The sequence below is a fragment of the Culex pipiens genome, chromosome 3, assembly GCF_016801865.2.
Source record: "Culex pipiens pallens isolate TS chromosome 3, TS_CPP_V2, whole genome shotgun sequence".
NCBI classification, from domain to species: Eukaryota; Metazoa; Arthropoda; class Insecta; order Diptera; family Culicidae; genus Culex; species Culex pipiens.
This window is the reverse complement of record NC_068939.1, coordinates 99436304-99458847: the sequence shown is the minus strand read 5'-3', so window position 1 is coordinate 99458847 and position 22544 is coordinate 99436304. Positions and strand designations below refer to the sequence as shown.

At 36.2% G+C, this 22544-nt stretch overlaps 1 protein-coding gene across 1 annotated transcript in view; it reads right to left on the bottom strand.

The window, feature by feature from the left end:
• The window catches only part of LOC120430005 (uncharacterized), a 238338-nt gene that overhangs the window by 46473 nt on the left and 169321 nt on the right, over nucleotides 1–22544 (bottom strand). The window contains 2 exon segments of the mRNA XM_052709458.1: nucleotides 4379–4514; nucleotides 10584–10755. Of these exon segments, the coding sequence (XP_052565418.1) occupies nucleotides 4379–4514; nucleotides 10584–10755 (308 nt within the window).

Below are 22544 nucleotides of genomic sequence, written 5' to 3'. Positions count from 1 at the left end.
TGGACACACACACACACACAGAGAATTATTTCAATTGGTTGAATACCTAGTATTAAAGAAATTACAATTTGAAGTAAAAGAATTATGGAGCACTGGTGCAACTACAGGTGTTAGAGGGTTAAATGTGAAAAAATGTGAAAAAATGGTGTTAATTTATCGTATAATTTAAATCATGTTGCAAAAAAATCACTGAAAATTTACTTTCTATTGTTTGTTCTCAAAAAATGCAAAAATATATTCAAAGCTTGCTTCAAATATTTGAAAACATTGAGTTGTTCAAGAGCTGAAACCAGTATTTGTCATGAAAAACATAATTTCTGCATGTTTTTTTTTCTCATTTCAAAAAACTGGTCACAGTGGCAAGTTTAAAATTACCAAAATACATTTTCTTGTAGTTGAATGATTTTTTACATGCAGTCAAGCTATTAATTGATCTTCACACTTATTTAAACCATTGATGTTGATGTCCTATACAATTTTGTTGCAACCACTATATGCCTCGAGAACCTTTGAAGCAAAAACCTTTCTCTGGCTAACGATTTCTTCTGAAATTGTACAGACATAGATCGGTAATGCAGATGACTCGGGCCAGACAATCCACGACTCCCTCGTCCAGTTCATGAGTATATTAGATGGCCCTGGGCTGACGGTGTTAGTAGTTATATAATGGTTTGAAATGTTAAACCATGTGAGCAGTTCTCTACGGAATCGGTCTTTTTTCTTTAATTTTAATTTTTGTATTTTTTAATCCGGCTGAAACTTTTTCGGTGCCTTCGGTATGCCCAAAGAAGCCATTTTGCATCATTAGTTTGTCCATATAATTTTCCATACAAATTTGGCAGCTGTCCATACAAAAATTATATGTGAAAATTCAAAAATCTGTATCTTTTGAAGGAATTTTTAGATCGATTTGGTGTCTTCGGCAAAGTTGTAGGTATGGATATGGACTACACTGAAAAAAAATGATATACGGTAAATTTTTTTTTGTGATTTTTGATTTAACTTTTTGTCTCTAAAACTTGATTTGCAAAAAAAACACTATTTTTATTTTTTTTTTATTTTTTGATATGTTTTAGAGGACATAACATGCCAACTTTTCAGAAATTTCCAGAATGGGCAAAAAATCTTTGACCGAGTTATGATTTTTTGAATCAATACAGTTTTTTTCAAAAAATCGAAATATTGGTCGCAAACATTTTTCAACTTCATTTTTCGATGTAAAATCGAATTTGCAATCAAAAAGTACTTTAGTGAATTTTTGATAAACTGCACCGTTTTCAAGTTATAACCATTTTTAGGTAACTTTTTTGAAAATAGTCGCAGTTTTTCATTTTTTTAAATAAGTGCCCATGTTTGCCCACCCTTGAAAAAAATATTTTTGAAAAGCTGAGAAAATTCTCTATATTTTGCTTTATTGAACTTTGTTGATACGACCCATAGTTGCTGAGATATTGCCATGCAAACGTTAAAAAACAGGAAAATTCATGTTTTCTAAGTCTCACCCAAACAACCCACCATTTTCTAATGTCGATATCTCAGCAACTATAAATCCGATTTACAACGTTAAAACATGAAACAGTTGTGAAATTTTCCGTTTCATGTTTTAACATTGTAAATCAGACCTATAGTTGCTGAGATATCGACATTAGAAAATGGTGGGTTGTTTGGGTGAGACTTAGAAAACATGAATTTTCCTGTTTTTTAACGTTTGCATGGCAATATCTCAGCAACTATCGTATCAACAAAGTTCAATAAAGCAAAATATAGAGAATTTTCTCAGCTTTTCAAAAATATTTTTTTCAAGGGTGGGCAAACATGGGCACTTATTTAAAAAAATGAAAAACTGCGACTGTTTTCAAAAAAGTTACCTAAAAATGGTTATAACTTGAAAACGGTGCAGTTTATCAAAAATTCACTTAAGTTCTTTTTGATTGCAAATTCGATTTTACATCGAAAAATGAAGTTGAAAAATGTTTGCGACCAATATTTCGATTTTTTGAAAAAAAACTGTATTGATTCAAAAAATCATAACTCGGTCAAAGATTTTTTGCCCATTCTGGAATTTTCTGAAAAGTTGGCATGTTATGTCCTCTAAAACATATCAAAAAATAAAAAAAAAATAGTGTTTTTTGCAAATCAAGTTTTAGTGACAAAAAGTTAAATAAAAAATCACCAAAAAATTTTTTACCGTGCATCATTTTTTTTCAGTGTAGTCCATATCCAACTTTGCCGAAGACACCAAATCGATCTAAAAATTCCATCAAAAGATACAGATTTTTGAATTTTCACATATAATTTTTGTATGGACAGCTGCCAAATTTGTATGGAAAATTATATGGACAAACTAATGTGTGTGTGTGTGGTCCAATCCAATACCCGCTAACCGGTAGCGATATTATGGGAAAGTATAGTTTGTATCAGGCTTTGTATATGCCGAATGCTGATACAACTTATCTCAGTCCCGGGTATTAGGTGGTGATAGCCCTCGCGCTGCTTCCAACGACCCGTTTCAGAATGACAGAGCTCCTTGCGGTCCAATTCCGAGGTCGCTGGGCATTGTTCGGCCCCGCCTAAACATAGAAGCAAGCATCTGAAGGAAACTCGATCTATATTTAGACTTCCAATCCCGTCAGGCAAATCAGGGATCAGCGCGTATTTAATATGAGAAGATAACATGTTTCAACAACACTACGGATAAATTCACTGCTAGAGTGTAAACCTTCTGATGGCCGACTGCTTAGCGTCCCAGACCACCAATCCGGAGGTGTGAGAGTTCGAATCCCACCTGAATCATTTTCGTTTTTGTTCATATTCAAAGTTCAAATTCCTGATTCCAAATTTCAAAGGTACCGGCCGGGATTTGATCCCTGAACCTTCTGCTTGGGAGACAGAAGCCGTAACCATTAAGCCACGGAGCCGGTCAAAATTATATGGACAAACTAATGATGCAAAATGGCTTCTTTGGGCATACCGAAGGCACCGAAAAAGTTTCAGCCGGATTAAAAAATACAAAAAAAAACGAATGACCGAAATCTCAGAGAACATTATTTCGCCACTACCGAACAATTTAGTTGATGATGGCCGACCGGTTAGAGTCCCAGACCATCGTTTCAAAGGGTGTGAGTTCGAATCCCACTTAATTCCTAAAGGTTTTTTTTGCATATTCAAAGTTCAATTCTTGATTCAAAATTTCAAGGGAAATGACCGGGATTTGAACCTTCTGCTTTCGTAAAATAATTTAAACATTTTTTTACAAAAAAATGCGAAGAAAAAAATCATTGAAAACCTTGATTGCAGAAGAAATATCATTTTTGAAGCGAGTTCCTTTTTTTGGGTCCTTTCCCCAACATTTATGGAAAAAAATCAACCCCAGCTGAATTTGAGCCACCAACGCGAGGAATAAGCTTTGAATTTTTTTTATATTTCTATCATTTCATCATCGCCATTTCTGACAACCAACTCCATTATTTCATTTGGCAAGACGAAGACTTATTTTTTGCCAGAATAAAATGTGATTGTCATAAGACGCATGTAGACGTATAAAATGTCATTTTACTCTAACTCCTAACAAGGTTTTATTAAGGGTTCGAGGAGGTTGATAGGATTCAGTTGTAAAGCCTTGAACTCCTATGTAGGTTTTATAAGTAGGTCGTAACAACCTTTTGCGTAGGATTTTATCGAGGTTCTGGGGAGTTTGTTACGACTAAATGGTTAAATGTTGGTTTTGGCTGATAGGTTTTATAGCGGTTGTGACAACGCTCTTAAAGTACCAAACACGAATTTAAAATGAGCAAGTTGGGGCAAGAGGAGGAGGATGAACAAGAAGAATGATTGTGGTTCTGGCTTCTGCGGCGGATGATAGTAGCAGTGAAAGCACGGTTTGAAAGTTTGTTGCACCTCAGCATGTCGAGATCAGGGAGGAATTGAATAATTAAATTACCAACAAACCAGGGATTCTAGTTTGGGGGGGTTTGCAAATTATATTATAGTTTAAATTACTTTGCTTCCTTTCGGCACATGCAGGGTTAAAATTGATACGGTTATTGCTACGTATTGCGAAAGGTTGCTCAAATTGTTTTACGTTCTATTGGTACTGCCCCCATAAAATTTTTATTTGTTTCATGCTCTATTTGAGGGGGTTTTCCTTTCATGTGACCCCAAATCCATAAAGATGATTTAGCAATCGGAATGTGGTCTTATTGGATGCTTCCTGAGTGTTTTTTTTTTTTCAAAAGGATACGATGATTCTTGCTTTCCAGGAAGGGTTTGTGCTTCCGGGACCTTCTTCACCACGTTCTGCTTTCCAATATCATTTCTCAGTGATATTGATTGTGATTCTGAATGGTGAAAGAATTTCTCTACAGCCAGTGTTACCTACCTCGGTCGTGCGCTGCTTGCATTTGTCCGTTCCGGCAAAAATGTTCAGGGGTTGTGGGGCACCCGATGGGGAGCTCCTCTGCGGACATTGATCAATGTCCACGCGCCGTAAATCAATATCGATACCGGATGTGCCCCTGTAGATGAAGAATGAGTGAAATGGGAAAGAAAAGGGCTCCATCAGATTTCCAGAAGCAAATATTTTCGAGGAAGTGAGCAATCGATGCTCAATCAACAAAGGAAAAGGTCGAACACGAATGTGGAAGATTCGAACTGTATTGTTATTGGATGAGTCAGAACAGCTTATTCTTTTCAAACATCGAAAATGAATACTGTTGCTACAATCAGCTCAACTATACAAATAAAGAAAACCAAATTTGAAGACAAAGAGGCCACAAACAATACCACAGATGCCACAAGGTATTAAAATACATTTCAGCAAAACACCGTTTACCCAAATTCCACTCGACCACCAGAGGTTAGATAAGCGTGAACTGTATCCGAACCTGATTGAATTGATTAAACCTTTCTAAACCCACTCGTCCCACTTGGGTTCTAATCAAGGCATTAAATTTCCAGTGCCTTTGCCTCCAACCTAGGAAAAATGTTTGTTGGAAAAGAGGAAAAAACACACACAAACATGTACAAACTCTCGTACAATTACCACAATTTATGATCCTCTCAGAGAAAATTAGATGTAAGCGGATTATGAGAAAACGAACTTAATTATACCCCAGGGGGAGAAAGAGGCGGTACTTGCTTTCGTCCTCGTGTGGATGCTGCCGGTCGAAGATTCCCGGAGCATCAACAAACGAGGACGAAAAACAAAATCACCCAAAAGCTTCTTCCAGCCAGGTCAGAGAGCATGTCCTGGCTGTGAGCAGAGAAAAATTACTGAGGATTCCGGTAAGAATATCTCTTTGTGCACACGTAGGACGTTAAGGGGAGACGGGGGAGAAAACTTTTTCCCATGGCTCGCGAAACGAAGCAACACAATTAATTGAGCGTTCAAAAAACATTGTCACACAAAAAAGAAACCCAATCCTTACTTTTGCTCCGTTCAACCTTACTGAATGCTTACATGTATTTCTCCTTCTGCTGCATTATTTATGGATGACCCTTTATTCGTACTAAAACCATGCATATCTCCACAATGTGGTTGATGTAAAAAAGATGGGAGCTATTTCGGGCTGGTCAGCTAAAAGAAAGGCTTTATTTATAAACAAATCTGTATCCACTTAACCGGGCTTGCAAGTGAAAATTTATCCAATATAATTTTCCGCAAATCCGATTACGAGTAGGTATCCTTTGGGTACGGTAAGAGATTTTTTGAAATCTGGGAACAATCTCTGTTTTTGTTCCGTTTCATCACGTCATCACGAGAGCTGAATGATGATGATTTGTAGATTCAAAGCAGACTTTTTCAACTCATTTCAAAACACCTATTGTTGAGTTCTTCAATCAAGGTATCTTGAAGTTATAAAACAAGCACCCAGATGTTTTGCTATGCCAAGGTTCCCCCAGATTAGAGGTTCCATCTAAACCAATGACATGGTTGCTGGGAGCATTCTGCACCGCTGGGCCAAGTTTCAAAATATTTGTTGGTAGAATTTTGGGTTTAGTTTAGTTCTAGTCTTCAGTTTTTTAGTATGAAAAAAACGTAGAAAAAGTTCAAAGCTTCAGTAAATAAATGTACAGAAAAATCAAATTATCCGCTCTACAGCATTGCCTTGGCGTTCTCGATAGCGAGATTCATACTCGATACTAGGCTTGATTGTTGAGGCAAAATTTATAAAATTTATACACCTTAGCTTCCATCCACCCCGGGATTCAAACTGACGACCTTTGGATTGTTGGTCCAACTGCCTACCAGCGACTTCACCGAGGCGGGACCCAGGAAGACGATTCCTACACCTGGGCTGAGCTACCGACCTAACCTCTAGGTTAGACCGGGGCCAACATTTACTTCCCCATTCGATGGAGGGCGTGATCAGACAAATCTCGTCTCGAAAAATGCTAACGGGACCTTCTGGGATCGAACCCAGGCCGACTGGATGAGAGGCAATCACGCTTACCCCTAAACCACGGGTCCCGGCACCTTAACACTCTATTTGAAAATAAATTTGAGTGAAATGTTTTCGACTAAACTTGGACCACCTCAGGTATTGGTGCCTAAAGGACCGAAAAGCAATTTAGAAAGCTTTCTGTTCAAAAAGAACTACTTTTTAAATAGCAACTCAAAGTTTGACTTTAACTTTATAAACACAGTTTTTGGATATTTTTTCCAAAAGGTTTCATGAAAGTAATTTTTTAAGTTCAGAAAATTTCTTATAAATTTAGCTATGAATAAATGAAAATTGAACCAAGGCTCCATACAATTTTGGCAAGCTGTCCATACAAAAATGGAACGTAAATATTTGAAAACCGGTAACTTTTGAATGAACTTTCTAATCAATTTGGTTTCTTGGGTAAAGTTGTACGTATTGATGGGAACTATTCACAAAAATAGGTACACAGAAAAATTGCAAAATTTCAGATAGTTTTTATCACTTCCAAAAAACAAATCTGATATTTGTTCATTTTTTATATTTTTTCAGGGACAAAATACCGCAACTTTCAAGCCATAGGGTAGGGTAGTCATCAATGAGACACTTTTGGTTTTCAACTTTCAAAGATTTTTCTCATTTTTTCATCAGCATGTTTTAATGAGCTTTTTGTTGCATTTTCTTTCATTTAATGTGTTCTAACATTGACCAAAATATGAGATCGATCCGACATCTACAGCCAGAGTTATTCAACTGTCTCATTGTAGACGCACTTGGCAGGAACAATGAGACAGCTGGGGAACAATGAGACACACTACGAAAATCAAGATTTTTCTAGTAAATCATCATGTTTTTGTATTGTTCCATTGCAGGTTACTTGCCTTGAACATTTTAGAGCAATTTTGCCAACATGAAACTTTAATTAACAAAAGTTATACTAAAAAGTATTTAAATTTTGTAAAATTCGTATATTTATACCAAATAACTTTGTATTTTTGGTTAAATGAAGTTTAAACTCTATAAATATGCCAAAAATAACTTTTAATTCATGTTTTGAAAGATTTCCATAGATATTGAAAAGTTTAATGAAGAAAAATCAAAGTGTCTCATTGTTACCCATGAGCTGAAATGAGTGGGGAACAATGGGACAGTCCTGGATACTGGGTATATTCTAAATTTTGGCCAAACCTAATGAAAGGACATTGTAGCCCAACTCAATCCCTATGGAACGTCGAAAGAAATTTGAAGAAATATTAGTTTTGGTGTTAATGGCAGCCTACGAGCGAAAAAGTAATTTTTGTCCATAATTTACTTTTTCACTCCAGAATCAAACATTTATGAATAACTTTTCAAGGGAGCGTCCATAACCAAAGCCACTTTAATGGCAGACGTGTATCCAGTAGACACACCTTTCCCCCAAATATGAGCCTGATTTGTTGAAACTACGACTTGTGAGAGCCATTTTATCATTGTTCCCCGTGTCTCATTGATGACTACTCTACACTACAATGTGATATGACCATTATTTTACCGCCAAGTTATACTTTAAAAAATATTGTTTTTGAAGGAAAAAAAATTCAAACATTTTTTTGACTTCAGTTTTTACCATGAAATCATATTTGCTATCAAAAGTAATATTCAGATTTTTTTAACCGTTCAATGCCCGTTTTCAAGATTAAACCGCTTAAGGTGAAGCCGTTGATCATTTCGAAGAAAATTAATCATCACTATAAAATATTCTGTGGGTAATTCTCTACCAACTCACACGAAATCGGGAAAAGTTACCCCGACCCCTCTTCGATTTGCGTGAAACTTCCTAAGGGGTAACTTTTGTCCCTGATCACGAAACCGAGGTCCGTTTTTTGATATCTCGTGACGGAGGGGCGGTACGACCCCTTCCATTTTTGAACATGCGAAAAAAGAGGTGTTTTTCAACAATTTGTAGCCTGAAACGGTGATGAGATAGAAATTTGGTGTCAAAGGGACTTTTATGTAAAATTAGACGCCCGATTTGATGGCGTACTCAGAATTCCGAGTAAACGTATTTTTCATCGAAAAAAACACTAAAAAAGTTTTAAAAATTCTCCCATTTTCCGTTACTCGACTGTAAAAAATTTTGGAACATGTCATTTTATGGGAAATTTAATGTACTTTTCGAATCTATATTGTCCCAGAAGGGTCATTTTATCATTTAGAACATTTTTTTTTCATTTTAAAATTTCGTGTTTTTTCTAACTTTCCAGGGTTTTTTTTAGAGTGTAACAATGTTCTACAAAGTTGTAGAGCAGACAATTACAAAAATTTTGATATATAGACATAAGGGGTTTGCTTATAAACATTACGAGTTATCGCGATTTTACGAAAAAAAGTTTTGAAAAAGTTACTTTTTGCGTTTCTCTTTGTTTCGTCGTCCGTGTCTGTCGCGGGTGACCATGAATGGCCATGATCGATTACGACCAACTTTTTCAAAACTTTTTTTTCGTAAAATCGCGATAACTCGTGATGTTTATAAGCAAACCCCTTATGTCTATATATCAAAATTTTTGTAATTGTCTTCTATCTTGGGGAGCGTTCTTTTATTACGTAACGCAAAAAATCTTATTTTAAGACCTCTCTCCCCCTCGTAACAAAATTTCCATACAAATTTTAAAATTTTTGTATAGAGCGTAACACGGCCTCCGACCCCCCCCCCCCTCAACTGCGTTACGTAATAAAAGAACGCTCCCATTGAATGGGCGAGCCAGTGCCACAAAATAGAAAGGCCAAAACTTAGCTTGAGACAAAAAAAAACAAAAGTAAAAATGCGAGAAATCATCCAATTTTTTAAGGTGAAACAGGACGCCAGTTTTTGGTTAACCTCTGTCGACCTGTTTAGCGTCTGCAGAGAATAAACAGAATTTCGTAAGTTACGGCACTTTCTTTAACAGTGCTTGCAAAAACTCGAGTCGTGGTGTGTTTGTTCTTGTGACGACAGTTTTCATAAAACTCGTGTTCAACTGATTTCAATTTCTGACAGTACTTGTTTCAGTTGAGTTTCCTTAAAGGTGCTTTGGAAAACTCGTGTCTTTGTGTCAATATGGCGCTGCCTTCCCATTTTTCCTTAAAGAATCGCTCTTAAATATCCGTTCATTCAAATTGAAACAGCACATTTTATGCAACATTCGATTCAGTCAAACTTATAACAACGACTTAATATTAAAACTATTTAAAAATGTCAAAACTTGGATTATTGTCGAAATGTTTTGATAAGCTTTACAAATTTTTAAAATACACCATCTTGCTACGGTAATAGCCTGAAATGTTAGAGTCTAGAACCTAATTTTTTAAAGAATTGTCCTGACCTAATGAACAAAAATAGTTCTCAAAATGCCCCTTCTAAACCACTCTAATGTCCATCATGCCATGATAATTTATTCTCACGACGTCAAAGCTCTTAATCATAACATCTGGCCGCTATCAATTTTGTCAAGCTAGATTTTGGTTTCTGATGTGGTGACGAATCAATTTCCTTGCCTTAGAATAAAAACTGTGTCCACACCGATCAATTCCTCAGTACTTCAGTTTCCAAGCCAATTCTGAGTAAGCTCATTCAACAACTGGCAGTCGTTTTACGAACAAAGGAATGTAATTGATCCCATTTCGAATCATTTATCCTCCGTTTCCGCCCTCATGCCACCAGTTGCCGCTTTATCGCAAATTAGCCAAATCAGACCGGTCACATCAAGTCGTAGGCTGGCGTGCCATAAAAGTGACACCCGGACATCTTTTACCAGGTTCCCCTCGCTATGGCCACTCACTTAGAAACAATGGGCCGCGTTCCGTTCCAAGCACAATCTTTATTGGCGTGTGTCCAGTTGGCTTCACAAAGTCATTTATCACTCGACCGGCCACTTCCCAACGAGCCCTCGTTTTGTGTAATCGAATATCCGGCCTCCTACAGCATCCGGCCCCGGTGAGAGAAAGCGAAAAACCGTCGTCATGACCGGTGGCGAGCGCCAACTTCCCGGCACTCTTGACGTGGCGTGATTGACATGCCACTGACGTCACTTAATTGAAAAGGAAACGGAACCAACTCCGCCGGGAAAAGTCAAATAAAAGAAATGGAAGAAGAAAAAAAGGCAAAAAAGAATTCACCAATTTGGACCAGTGCTATTCACTTACTTGAAAAAGTACGTCCCGTTTTCGTAGCCAAAAAAGGGCACCGTGTACGTCAGCATCCAGATGTTGCCCCCGCCGCAGTCGTAGTACGGCTTTGACCACCGGCCGTCCTCGTACTTTACCGACAGGATCTCGTCCGCCTGGCGGGCCGTGTTGTTCGAGTAGATGTGGAATGCTGGAGAGAGACAAGGGAGAGAGAACGATTAGGATCAAAGTGGGGTTTCTTTAAAGATTGAGCAAATTACTGTTGAACACTTGAAGTCAAGTTTCGTTTAGCGGTCCTTACAATTTAATTTGGAAATTCCAAGTATTTTACAACACACAGATTCGGTTGGGCACGATTTTGCTGCATGGTAATTAGATCCAGTTGATGAGCATTTAATTTAGATGATATTTCCATCTAGTTGTACGATTTGTAGAGTTTAGCTAAACAGTTTCCGAAGTGGTTGTTCAATTTAAATTATGTGTCGCATTACGATAAAGTATCTCTGTTGGAAATTTCTGCTCATTTCTAGGCGTCCGAAGGTTATGTGTGGTAAGTCACCCAAAACCTCTTTTACGCAAATGGACCGACGTTTTACTTCCCCATCCGATAGAAGACCATGAGGATAAGGCGGGAATCAAACCCGCGCCTTAGGCGTCATCCATAAAGTATGTCACGCAAAAATCGGCCAAAATTAACCCTCCCTCCCCCCTATGTCACACTTTGTCACACAAGGTTGAACCCCCCCTCAAAAAGTACGTCACATTTTCCAGCCCAGACCCACCCCAGACCCATTCACACCTCTAATGATGGTACTTCTAAATAATAGTAAGCACACAATTTTAGAAAAGAGGGTTCAATTTAATTGTGTACGTTTCGAATTAATATTATGCAATCATTAAAAAACCTAGCGTGACGTCACAATCTCGCAAACCCCCCCACCCCCCTTCGTCACATCTTGTCACACCTTCGGTAACCCCCCCTCCCCCCTAAGAGCGTACGTACTTTATGGATGACGCCTTATAGCAACGCAGAAGTGTTATATTATTTTAAAAGGATTTTTATTTGTTGAAACTCAGCCAGTTTATTTTTACCAAATGCTATTAAAATAAAATTGTTGAGCGCTTGAAATGTAAATTTAAATATCCTCACGGCAGGGCTCAAAACATAAAATAATAATTTATATGATATTCTAAAAAAGGCATTAAATCCATACAAATTGTTAGAATTTCAGTTAACTTGTAACTTAAGGTTTATTTGATTTGTTCTAAGATTATGTTAATATATTTTTCTAGCCGAACCAGCGTTTATGGCTAATGGGTCGTTATAAAAGACAACTAACTTACTTTAATATATTTTATCAAACATCAATAAATAGCTTTATTTAGTCAAATTGTTTTTGAATAGATTTCCTCTTTTATTTGTTAGTTTTCACGCTTTAAATTCAGACCGGTACTTAAATCAGAATTTAATGAGAATTTTCGTATTTTAGCCAGCTACAAAAAAAAATCTACTTTCTAACTGTGGATCCTTTTTTTCTAAGCTTATTTTTTATCAGGCATTTTTAGGTACTGCGACCAGGTTAGGACCGGGGATCAAGCTGTCAATCTTTTCGATGTCAATATTGCTCCTGCTGTCAATAAATTCTTCAGTCCCTTCAAGAAGCATGCTTTTAAATTTCTTTCTATAATTTGATACCTCCCGCTATCGACGGTCCCATCAATATCGACAACGAGAGAATGAAAAATAAACTTTTATTCAATAATATTTTACAAACATAAAGCTTCTAGATTTATGATTTTGAGTATAAGGCTTGAAAATTCCACAAAATGGAACATAGCATAATTTTTAACAAATAAATTTTTGTTGCTCGGCCGTGATCAAGATCGGAGGTAAGATTAAATATAAAAATCGTTTTTTTTGTCTTTACGCAAAACGTATCTAAAAAACTTTTTACATTTTGCCAGTTATGTTATTACCAAAAAAATAAATTTCTCGATATGATTAAAAAATGCAAAAATAAACGTAAACAATGTTTTCTCAATAGTGAATTGTTTTCTTTCGTTTTCCTTAAAATATTATTTTTAAAGTAAAAATTGGCAAACATAAACTTTAAGTGTTAGTTCCATTGGCCATATTTATTTTGTAAATTTGACCAAGAAGCGAATTATTCAGATACATTTGAGTTTATTAGATCATTATGTGAAATAAACTCAGATATTGCTTAGTTTTTTCGCCAAACAAAATGTTTCGCCGAAGAAAATTTATCATCACTATAAAATATTCAGTATTAAATTCAATTTAACGAATTTCAGCACCAAAAGGAATCAGCATGTGCCGGTTGTTGCCTTCTTGAAGCCACGGAAAGAATTTTTGATCTAAATCAAATGTGCTTCAAAATTTATATAATTTTGTGGCACAGTCATTGACGTCCTAGTTGGCAATCATTGATTAATGACGATTTCCATAACTTTACAAGGAATGGGATAATCGTTACCAAAAGGAATCTGCATGTGTAGGGCACTATTCTAAACAACTTGTTGAAGGAATTTTATCAAAATATTGAATGCGACGCAAAAATTATATCTTTGAACGAAAAATCATGACAATGATGGAAGTCTTCGCGTTAATTGCAAACAAATTTATTTGAAAGCACTTTAAATTTCTTTTCCAAAATTGGTTTCGATGCAAAATTATCAGCTATTTTGTAAATGTAAGCCAGCCAAAAAAATACTATTTTGAGATAATATTTCAGTTTAGTCTCGCCAAAAGAGGTCCAATTAATCCAAACGAACAATGGTTCGAAAACAACAAGATTCCTGATTGCTATTCGTGTGTGTTAATAGTGGTTCACTTTCTTCAAGAACTCCCTATCAAAGAAAGGAAATCATGAAATAAATGCAATAAAGGAGTACAATTATAAACAAATTATTTTAAAAACAACATAAAATGTTCAGAGTTAACAGCCAACAAACTAAACAGAAAATACTAAAAGATTCCATAACAAATACGAGAATGAGATCATTTGGATAGATTTTTTTATTTTTCCGAGCAAATGGCTGTAATCATCATGCAAACATTAGATCAAAAGATTTTCATAAAACATATAAATTTCGGCTCATACGTGAGAAAACAATAACCTATAGCAAACCCTTGTGAATTATTGTAAAATACAAATCATCATCTGAATCTAGAATATATAAAAAAAATACTAAACAACTTCTCAAGTTACGATTCAGAGAAATTCACTACACAACTGTGCATGATGACACAAGAATTCCACAAGAAGCCCCACAGTGTTCATATTTGTAGGAATTCCTTGTATGTTTCCGATGAAAGTATCTCCGTTTCGTGTCCTCTTGTGGGCTCACAATTTAATACGATCAAATTAAAGCAGATTAAGCTAATGTGGCATTGAATGTTCACTGCTTTCCAGCCCAAATACATCCTCGAGATAACAAGGGTCCGAGAAATAAGGATATGCCCATCCCCCTTCTACCCCGGAGACCCGGGGCTTTGAGTGAAAATATTTCAACTCTGTGGGGAAAATACATCATAGTCCGCTGCGGATCCTCGTGGAATGCAGCGCCACTTCCACGCAACCGTGACCGAAGGGCATTTTTTGGGAAAACGGATGGGACTGAACTTGCCCGGCCTGGGATGTCCCACAAATCCCAGGGTCAGAGAAGGCCCTTGCCTGAAAAAAAGGTGGGACGGACAGCAGGCTGAAACAACTTTGTTCGGGAAATGCCCCAATATCTTCCGGGTGTTGTGAAATCTGACGTGGGAATAAAAAAAGAAGCGGGCATGGTGATGTTGAGAGGGACAAAAAGTTTAATTACCACAACCAGAGATGGGAGTGTTGTAGCGGTTAAATGGCGTGAAAGTGTGTTTATTGTCCCAGCACCGCGCGCTCGGTATCTGGCCCCGCAGGCTCATCATCATAAACATTTTCGTTGTCGTTTCTGGTTTCTTTGTCCAGCTGAGTATGGCTAATTTTTCATGCTCCCAGGGTCGACCGTTTTTCGGAGGATGGCTTCCGGCGAGGACGAACCACCCAATACCAAATTGGGTCAATGCGCAATGGCTTTCGAGCTTCATGGGGAGCTCAAATACGCCCAGTAATGACCCTCGACTCACAAATCATGGCACTAGATAGACGAGGTTTACTGTAATAAATCTACAATCAACGGCGAAACTTGTCCCGTGATATTTATTACTATCTAGAGTGGTCCCTCGTGACTTGTCACAGGACGCAATATATTGTCTGGGGTCATAAATTTGCGCGGTGTAAACTGTAATCTACATCATAGTTTGGTTGTTTTTGCATTTGCATGCAGTTAGGTTTACTGAACTGCACAAATCATACTCAATTTAAACCGTTTTTAGCTCATATGTATGATGACTTTAAATTTTTCTTTCCATCAGCTCTTTAAACCAGTTGGTCAAATCGAAAGTGCCATTCTGTTAACTGTCATCGTTTTCTACCGTCGTCGATCATAAAATCACATCAATATCATAACGACGACTTAAAGGATTCGTCCCATCCAATCATTTGTTGTGTATTGCCTTTCTGCTTAACCGTCCATAAGCAAGCGAGCAAGCGCCTCCAGGCCAAGTTTGCGTTCAACAATGCTGTTTATTTTGTTCGCCTGACGGGACCAGACCTGGGAGACTCAGCAGCGCAGTTTGGACAATTCGGTGGCTCGCAATTTTAGAGGGAAACATTTTGGAATTATTTTTTAACTATTTTATATAAAATTTGAAATTTGATTTCAACTCTTATCCATCTTTTGTAAATTTAAAAGTTTACAAAAAAAAAATCCAAACATACCCACAATCACCCTGTCCCTACAAATCGGCCCGTTGGCCATCCCAAACGGCGTCTGTTATTGTGTGCTCAGGATTATGACGAAGCGAAAGTGAATGTTTATGTTTGTCTTTAGGAGAGCCAACTCTCACACAACAACGTTCCACGTGGTAGTTGGTTCGGCATGTGTGCCACGTCGGAAGCACACATGGAGCTTCTGGATATTTCCGGTTATCCGTCCGTTTCCAATTTGAACTCATTTTCGTTGGGAAAAACATGGCACTTTGAGAGTATTTAAATAATTTTAAATATCAATTTTCAAAAAATATAGTTAACTAACTTTAATTTTTTTTAAATCATGAGGACTTTTGAAAACTTCTGTGATAGCACATTTTCCCCACAGTATGATTCCATACCATTCTGATTGTATTCAATTCGTGTGTCTCATATTGCAAAAAAAAAAAAAAATGAACCAAAACGTATACTTTTTTAGTTGATTCGAAAATGTTATTTAATATAATTTTAAAATATGGCAGAGGATTGAATTAATTATTATGAGAGTCAATTGGGTTATAAGCAGCTTTTTAATGAAATAATCTATATTTTGCTGTATTTTCATTACAAATTGTTCAAAGATAAGATTTATATTCAGTCATTTTGTTTATTCTAGCTATGATTTTGGGGCAATTTCAAAGAATGCTAGACATCTGGAGAATTTGGATCGGAGTTCCAAATTAAAATCAGAGTCCTTCAATGCATATTCATAATAAATTTGATGAATATCAACTTCATTGCATCGATTTTCAGCGTCTTTTTTAAGGTTATCCTATAAAATCGAAGAAATAAATATATTAATAATATCATGCTGTAGAAAAGAAAAAAATCAAACTAAAACAAGTCAATCCAAAAAAAATTGTTTTCAGTTATTTAAAGAAGCGTTTTACATGTATCGTGATTCATTTTTCAATGCAATTAAAAAAATCAAAGTATTCTTCAACAGATGTTTGGAGAACTGGACAAAAATCCAATGAAAAAGTAAAGAAGAAGTCTAAAATCCATTAATCGCTCCACAATCCATATCATCTGCGTCAAGCCTGGTTTGAGGAGCTTAGCAGAGATATGAACTGTTGGACGTGGAGTCGGAGAATGTTTTTGCTTTCCCAGAAGAATGTGACCATGAACCAGACGACGATGCTAAACGAAACAGATTGTGTTGTGCTTTCCAGCTGGAGTGCATCCCATATGACAAGGGATAGCTTCATTATTCTTTAAAATCTTGTTGCATTCTCACGCAAGCAGTGATAATCTAAAGGATTTGATTTCTTTGTTTTTTTTTTCTTAATTTTAAACATAGAAGCGAAGAGCTTCAGCAGTATTTTTTGTGTTTGGGCGATTTCGCATAGCACGTGGTCGATTTTTGCAGAATAAAAAAAAGTTATTTGAATTAATTGAACATGTGCAGATCAAGAAGTAAATAAAAAAACATTTGGGCCTTCAATTTCCGCTAGAAGCTGAATATATCTCGGGTGAGTTTTCAAAAAGCCGTAAGAGCCACTGTGACCTCCAACACAAATTTGAATTAGAGCACTTGAAGGACGTGTAGATGAACATTCTCAAGAATTTTTGATTTTTTTTTTTCGTAAGTAGGTCGAGTACCGTTGCAAAAAGGGCTTTGTTTACCAATGGTTCTTACGTCCTTTTGAAAACTAATCCGAGAATATTTTTAAACATTTGGGATCTGTTCACCAAGGTTTGTGACGACAAGCACTACTTCCATGCATCTCTGCGTACTACTGTTCAAGCAAAAGAGAAAACGTGAGTATATACTTCTTGGGCAAATATCAAATGCCATGGTGGTGACTACTCACGTTTGAAATTATGAACGCAAAATCATTCAGAAATCTACATGATTTGCACCTAAATTATTTTTTATTAAATTTTTTCTTTTGCTTGTAAAATAAAAAAAAGTAAATAATAAATCTGCACCCTTATTCTTCTCTTCTGTTTTTAGATAACAACAAAATAGATCAACAAATGGTTTTGTGCTTAAAAGGAAAATATTTACAATAGAGAAATGGTTCTTTGTCGAGAGCAGATGAAGCACACAGAAATTGATTGCTACCTCGGAGTTTTACTCCCCCCCATCTGAGTGGATTGGTAAAAGCGGTGCCGAACGCAACCAACGATAAAGTGCTGGCAATGCATCTCCAACGTCGCAGAGAGCAAACACTGGAAACTATTCGTTCTGTTTTAAACACGGTGGAGCAGCTGTTCACGAGGAAAGAAGCCGTTTGGAGTGCATCAACCGCAGCAGATTGCGATTGAGATTGAGTGATGCGAAAAAAACTTTTGAGAAGGGCTCATCGTTTGGAAAATGCTAATTGTGCTTTGAATAAAAGTTTAATTCACACTTGGTTGAATCAGTTTAGTGCATTCATACAATTATCTATTTACAAATCGAGCAGGTTGTCTTATCTCTTCTATCTGCAATAGCGCTGCCATTATCCTACAAATTCGATACGTTTTATTTTTTCTAGACAAAACATGATCGAGAAAACTCATTTTCAACTCATTAGTCCACCCAAAAGTGACTGTCCCAAAATTTGCATAAAGAAACCCTTTCCTAAACACCATTGTATTGATGTTTGATTTCGACTGAATAATTTATGATGTTTCATCTTTCATCCACTAGCTTGAGATCAATATCAAAGTACAAATCCCACCCTCTTGAAGATTCTCGAACCGGACCTGACCGGAACCCAAACCGTGCATTGCCCTCAACGGACAGTCCCGGATCGGACCGGATGGGCCGGGAAATGAAGATTTTCCTGCACCCACCCATCCAGCTTCCGTTTCAATTCACAGCGGATGAACCCATTAGAAAAGCCACAAAAGGCGCCTCAATCCCTGGAAAAGCCTCATTCGGGGTTCTCTCTCTTTTACAAGTGCTTTGATTAATTTATAGCGCCAACAAACATTCGTGGCTGAAAGTTTCTGGGCCCTCGGGGGAAGTATTAGTTTGGTGGTTCGAAAAGCACTTGAAATTTAAAACGTTAAATATTGATTAAGTGCTGTGCTACCGGTGGTGATGTGGTGTGTGCTCGTGTGGCCGCAGAGTTCAATGTGGTTAAAATTTGATGATTCGCCAGATACTATTACCGTTCGTTGGCAGGTTGTTGTGGGTTGAATATAATGTTGCTCACGCAAAATCAACACACACTCGTGTTTACACAGTGTTGGAGTGTGCTCTTGCGGTTATAACCACTGAAATTGATTATGTTTCAGTGAGTTTTTTTGTTATCCTGAAGCAAACCAGTTATTTTTAAATTGTTTGATTTGTCTGAACGAATCAAAAATGGCGATGAAATTCACAAAACAAAGAATCATGTATTTTCATCCAGCATTGAATATTTCCTTGCATAATTGTTATATTGAACTCTAGCAAACGTTCATTTCAAAGTTTGAGTTGATTGAAAATTGCGAAATGTTCCATTATATATTGTCAACATTGCAGTATTCTCGATTCACAAAATAAGGTAGTGTTTGTGTTTCATGAAAAGTTGCTTAGATGAATTGCATACTGCACCAAGAAAAAAAATCATCAACCATAAATCGTAAATTGCACAAAATTACTACTCAAATAAACCGACACTGCAAAAGCTTGCGCTAGCGGAAATTTTTTCGCATTCCTAAATTATCGAAAATTACCATCAAATGAAGGTAATTTCAGCATTTCTCCAACCTTTTCCGCCAAGTTTACGTCCGAGGTCCTGGGCAATCTGGGACTTGCACCACTTGCGGTGCAATATTTATGCTTGATGTCGGTTTTTGTGGCTGTTCTGGCTGTTTCCTCCTGGCTTCCGGTGGCGTGTCCGGTGGAAAATTTATCACACGCCGTTGGCCGTAATGTTTGCGGTTGGGTCGGCGGGGCACCTCCACCAGGATGAATCGGTGGTGTAATTTGAGGAATCAACGCCGTCGTCTTGAGCATCGTCATTTATACCATTTTGTGATTTCGATCTGCCAACTAACAGAATTTAATTTTGTCAATAGAGAAAGTCATAAAGATGACAAAATCTCCATACATCATGAACAAAATTCTTTCAATAATTTTCCCAAAGACAGTTATTTCATGGTACAGTCCAGACTCGATTATCCGAAGTTTCGATTATCCAAAGTTTGATTTCGATTATCCCAAGTGAAATTTTTCCGAGGCCTTCGGATAATCGAGTCTGGACTGTATTTGGATTTCAACTTACTGAAATCTTTACATTAAAAGAAGATTAAATATTTTAGCCGATACCGTCTGAACAGTTTTGAATTAATAAATTCTTCAAGGAGTATTCTGTTGAATGGTGTTACAAGGAGAGACCGTGCCCAGAAATTTTAACAATTAAAATTGTTGATTTCACTTTCGTAAATTGTAATAAAAACGTACTTGTCACTGCCAATTTTCAGTTAAATTAACCAAAATTCAGTATTAATTTAATAACCTATTTGTTGAAAATGCTAAAGGCCAAAAGCTAACAGATTTCCCTAACTCGAATGAACGTGCTCGACTGATAGCTTTGGTTTTAGGAAAATCAAAAATTTTGTTGGTTGAATATAATTAACAATTGGTTAAATATTTAAAAGACGAACTTGGGTTTGTTTACGTCTATCATTTGAAGTCAGGATTCGAACGAAAGCGGTTGATTTGTTGAGTTTGTGTTGTTAATTATGAAGTGAGAGGATGTGAAAGATGAAAATTACACTATTTGGCTAATGTTGAAGTGGCAAATCAAAGTGTTGCAACTGGGAAGGTGGAATTGGTGAGTAGGTTTGTTGATTTCTTTGCAGGTGATAAACTATGAAGAGCAAGAGGACGACCTTCGCCATCAGGACCTCTGATGCGAGTGAGTTGAACACGTTATAAGAATGTTTGATGGAAAGAGAGGGCAGTAGAAGGGAGATGCGGGCCAACTCTTAACGGATAGAGCAGCCCGGGCAAATTTAACAAAATGTTGATTAATCCAAGTAAGTATGGGTTTATTTTTGCACAATAATTTATCTAATGTGATTCTTATCAGAAAACTGAATCATTTAAAAGCTTCGTGCTTACGACGGATAAATCTTAATGAACCATTCTTTTTTCAGAATCATCAATTATAAAATACATAGAAATGCGTACACATGACAACATAAAAAATAGAGATGAAGTAAAACATAAAAAATAAAAATGTGAAAAATATATAAAAGAAGATTTTATTATCTTGAAAGTTTTGTTGCAATACGACCGCTCAATAAACTTGTAAGTTAAACTGAAAATATTTTTTCAGGAATCGGAGTACGTTGAATAAATTGAATCAAATGCAGTGAAAGTGTGTTGCCAAAATCAATTGTTTAATTAATGCAGGTTTGGTAAGTAGCATTATTGATATTTCTCCTTTCCTCATTATAATTACATTTATTTACGTTTCTTCAGTTTATAGCCGAAATTAAGAATTTTTTATTAAATTACTAAAACATTTCACATGTTTATTTGCAGCAAAAGGTTCACTTTAGTGAAAATGCTGTGTCCAATCACAAGAAAAATAATTAAACCTGAGACCATTGTTACAGATGATGATGACTTATCGGATAATTTCACAGTGATGGTAAGTGAATACAACACTTAATTTTATACAACATAATAAAAATATATGCTTAAAACTTAGTGAAAATTTTGCTCGGTTTCTACACCCAACCGGCGGTCGCATGATTTTGATGCATGGCAGCATGAAAGTATATCAGAATCTGCATGAAAACTGTCCTCATGCATTTTTTGCGATATAGGGGTATGACATTTTTGCCCGTTACCGACAATTATCGACATTACCGACGGCAGATTGATTGTATTGCAGAAAAAAAAAACCTTAACAGAACGAGGATTGAACCATCAACTTCTAGGTTGCTGATCCGATACGCTACCACCGCGCCATGGACGCTTGATGAATGGTGAGGGACAGAGCGCGAACATAATGTTCTCTCTAGATTGTTGCTCGGGGACGCGCCAGTATTCTATGTGTTGGTGAGAACTGCAGATCGCTGACGTGTTTACACGCGGGCAAAAATGATCTATGGGCTTGCTGCAAAAAATGTAATAAAATATAACATTTTCTGCAGCAAATTCACTATTGCAGATTTTGAGATATATTTTTCGTTTGGGTGTATTTTTAAGGAATTCACGAGAAATTAAACATCTTTTTTAAATATGTTTAATAAAATTTGTTACATGCTTTTTTATTATTTTTTAGTTTAATGCAACGTAATTTTTTAAAACATTAATCAAACTTTACATGTTTTATAACAACAGTTAAAAAAAGTTTTGTTTTGATGCTTTTTAACAGTAATTTAACAACTTCATGCAAAAAAAAAAACAAATTAGTACAAAACGTTAAAATTTTAGGCAGAATAAATGCGAATATAAAAACACCCAGCATTAATTTGTGAGGCATTATTACAAAATTTACTGCAAATTCAATAAAAATATTGCTATCAACTACAAGTTATTGACTACATGTACAAATATTTTTCTGTATTGAAGTGAGACATTAGTTAAAATATAGCTAGAAATTCGGCCCAGCCTATATCGTTAGATAATTAAAGAAAATATATATCAACACTTACATAAATTATGTCTAATTAAGAAATTTTTTGTTATAAACCACTAATAATTTGCTGCATGCAAAAATATTTCGGTTGATACAACGTTAAAAAAATTTGAAAAATAGATGATAAATATTTCCCAGCCAGTTTTTAACAGAATATTCCACAATATTTCAGCTGAAAACAAAAAAATTTTAGTTAATTTTCTGAAAAATAAATGCTAGCAGTCGACCGCTAGAATTTTTTTCAGCCATTTATCCAACAAAAATGGCAATTCCAACTATTGTTTTAGTTAATTTTAATTACTGGTGGTCAGCAATTTTGGGTTTACAAAATCAACTATCGATTGTTGAAAAAAAGCTGTGTAAAAAATTAACCTACACTTTTAGTTAAACTAACCAAGATTTTCTTAGATTTGCCCCGGCCGGTCTCTCCGTATATGGAATCAAATTTCCAACTCATCGCTATTTCGGGCGGCATATTTAAGAAAACATGTATTTTTTAACGTGTTAAAAATAAAAAGGGTTGTATCATTCTATCGTCA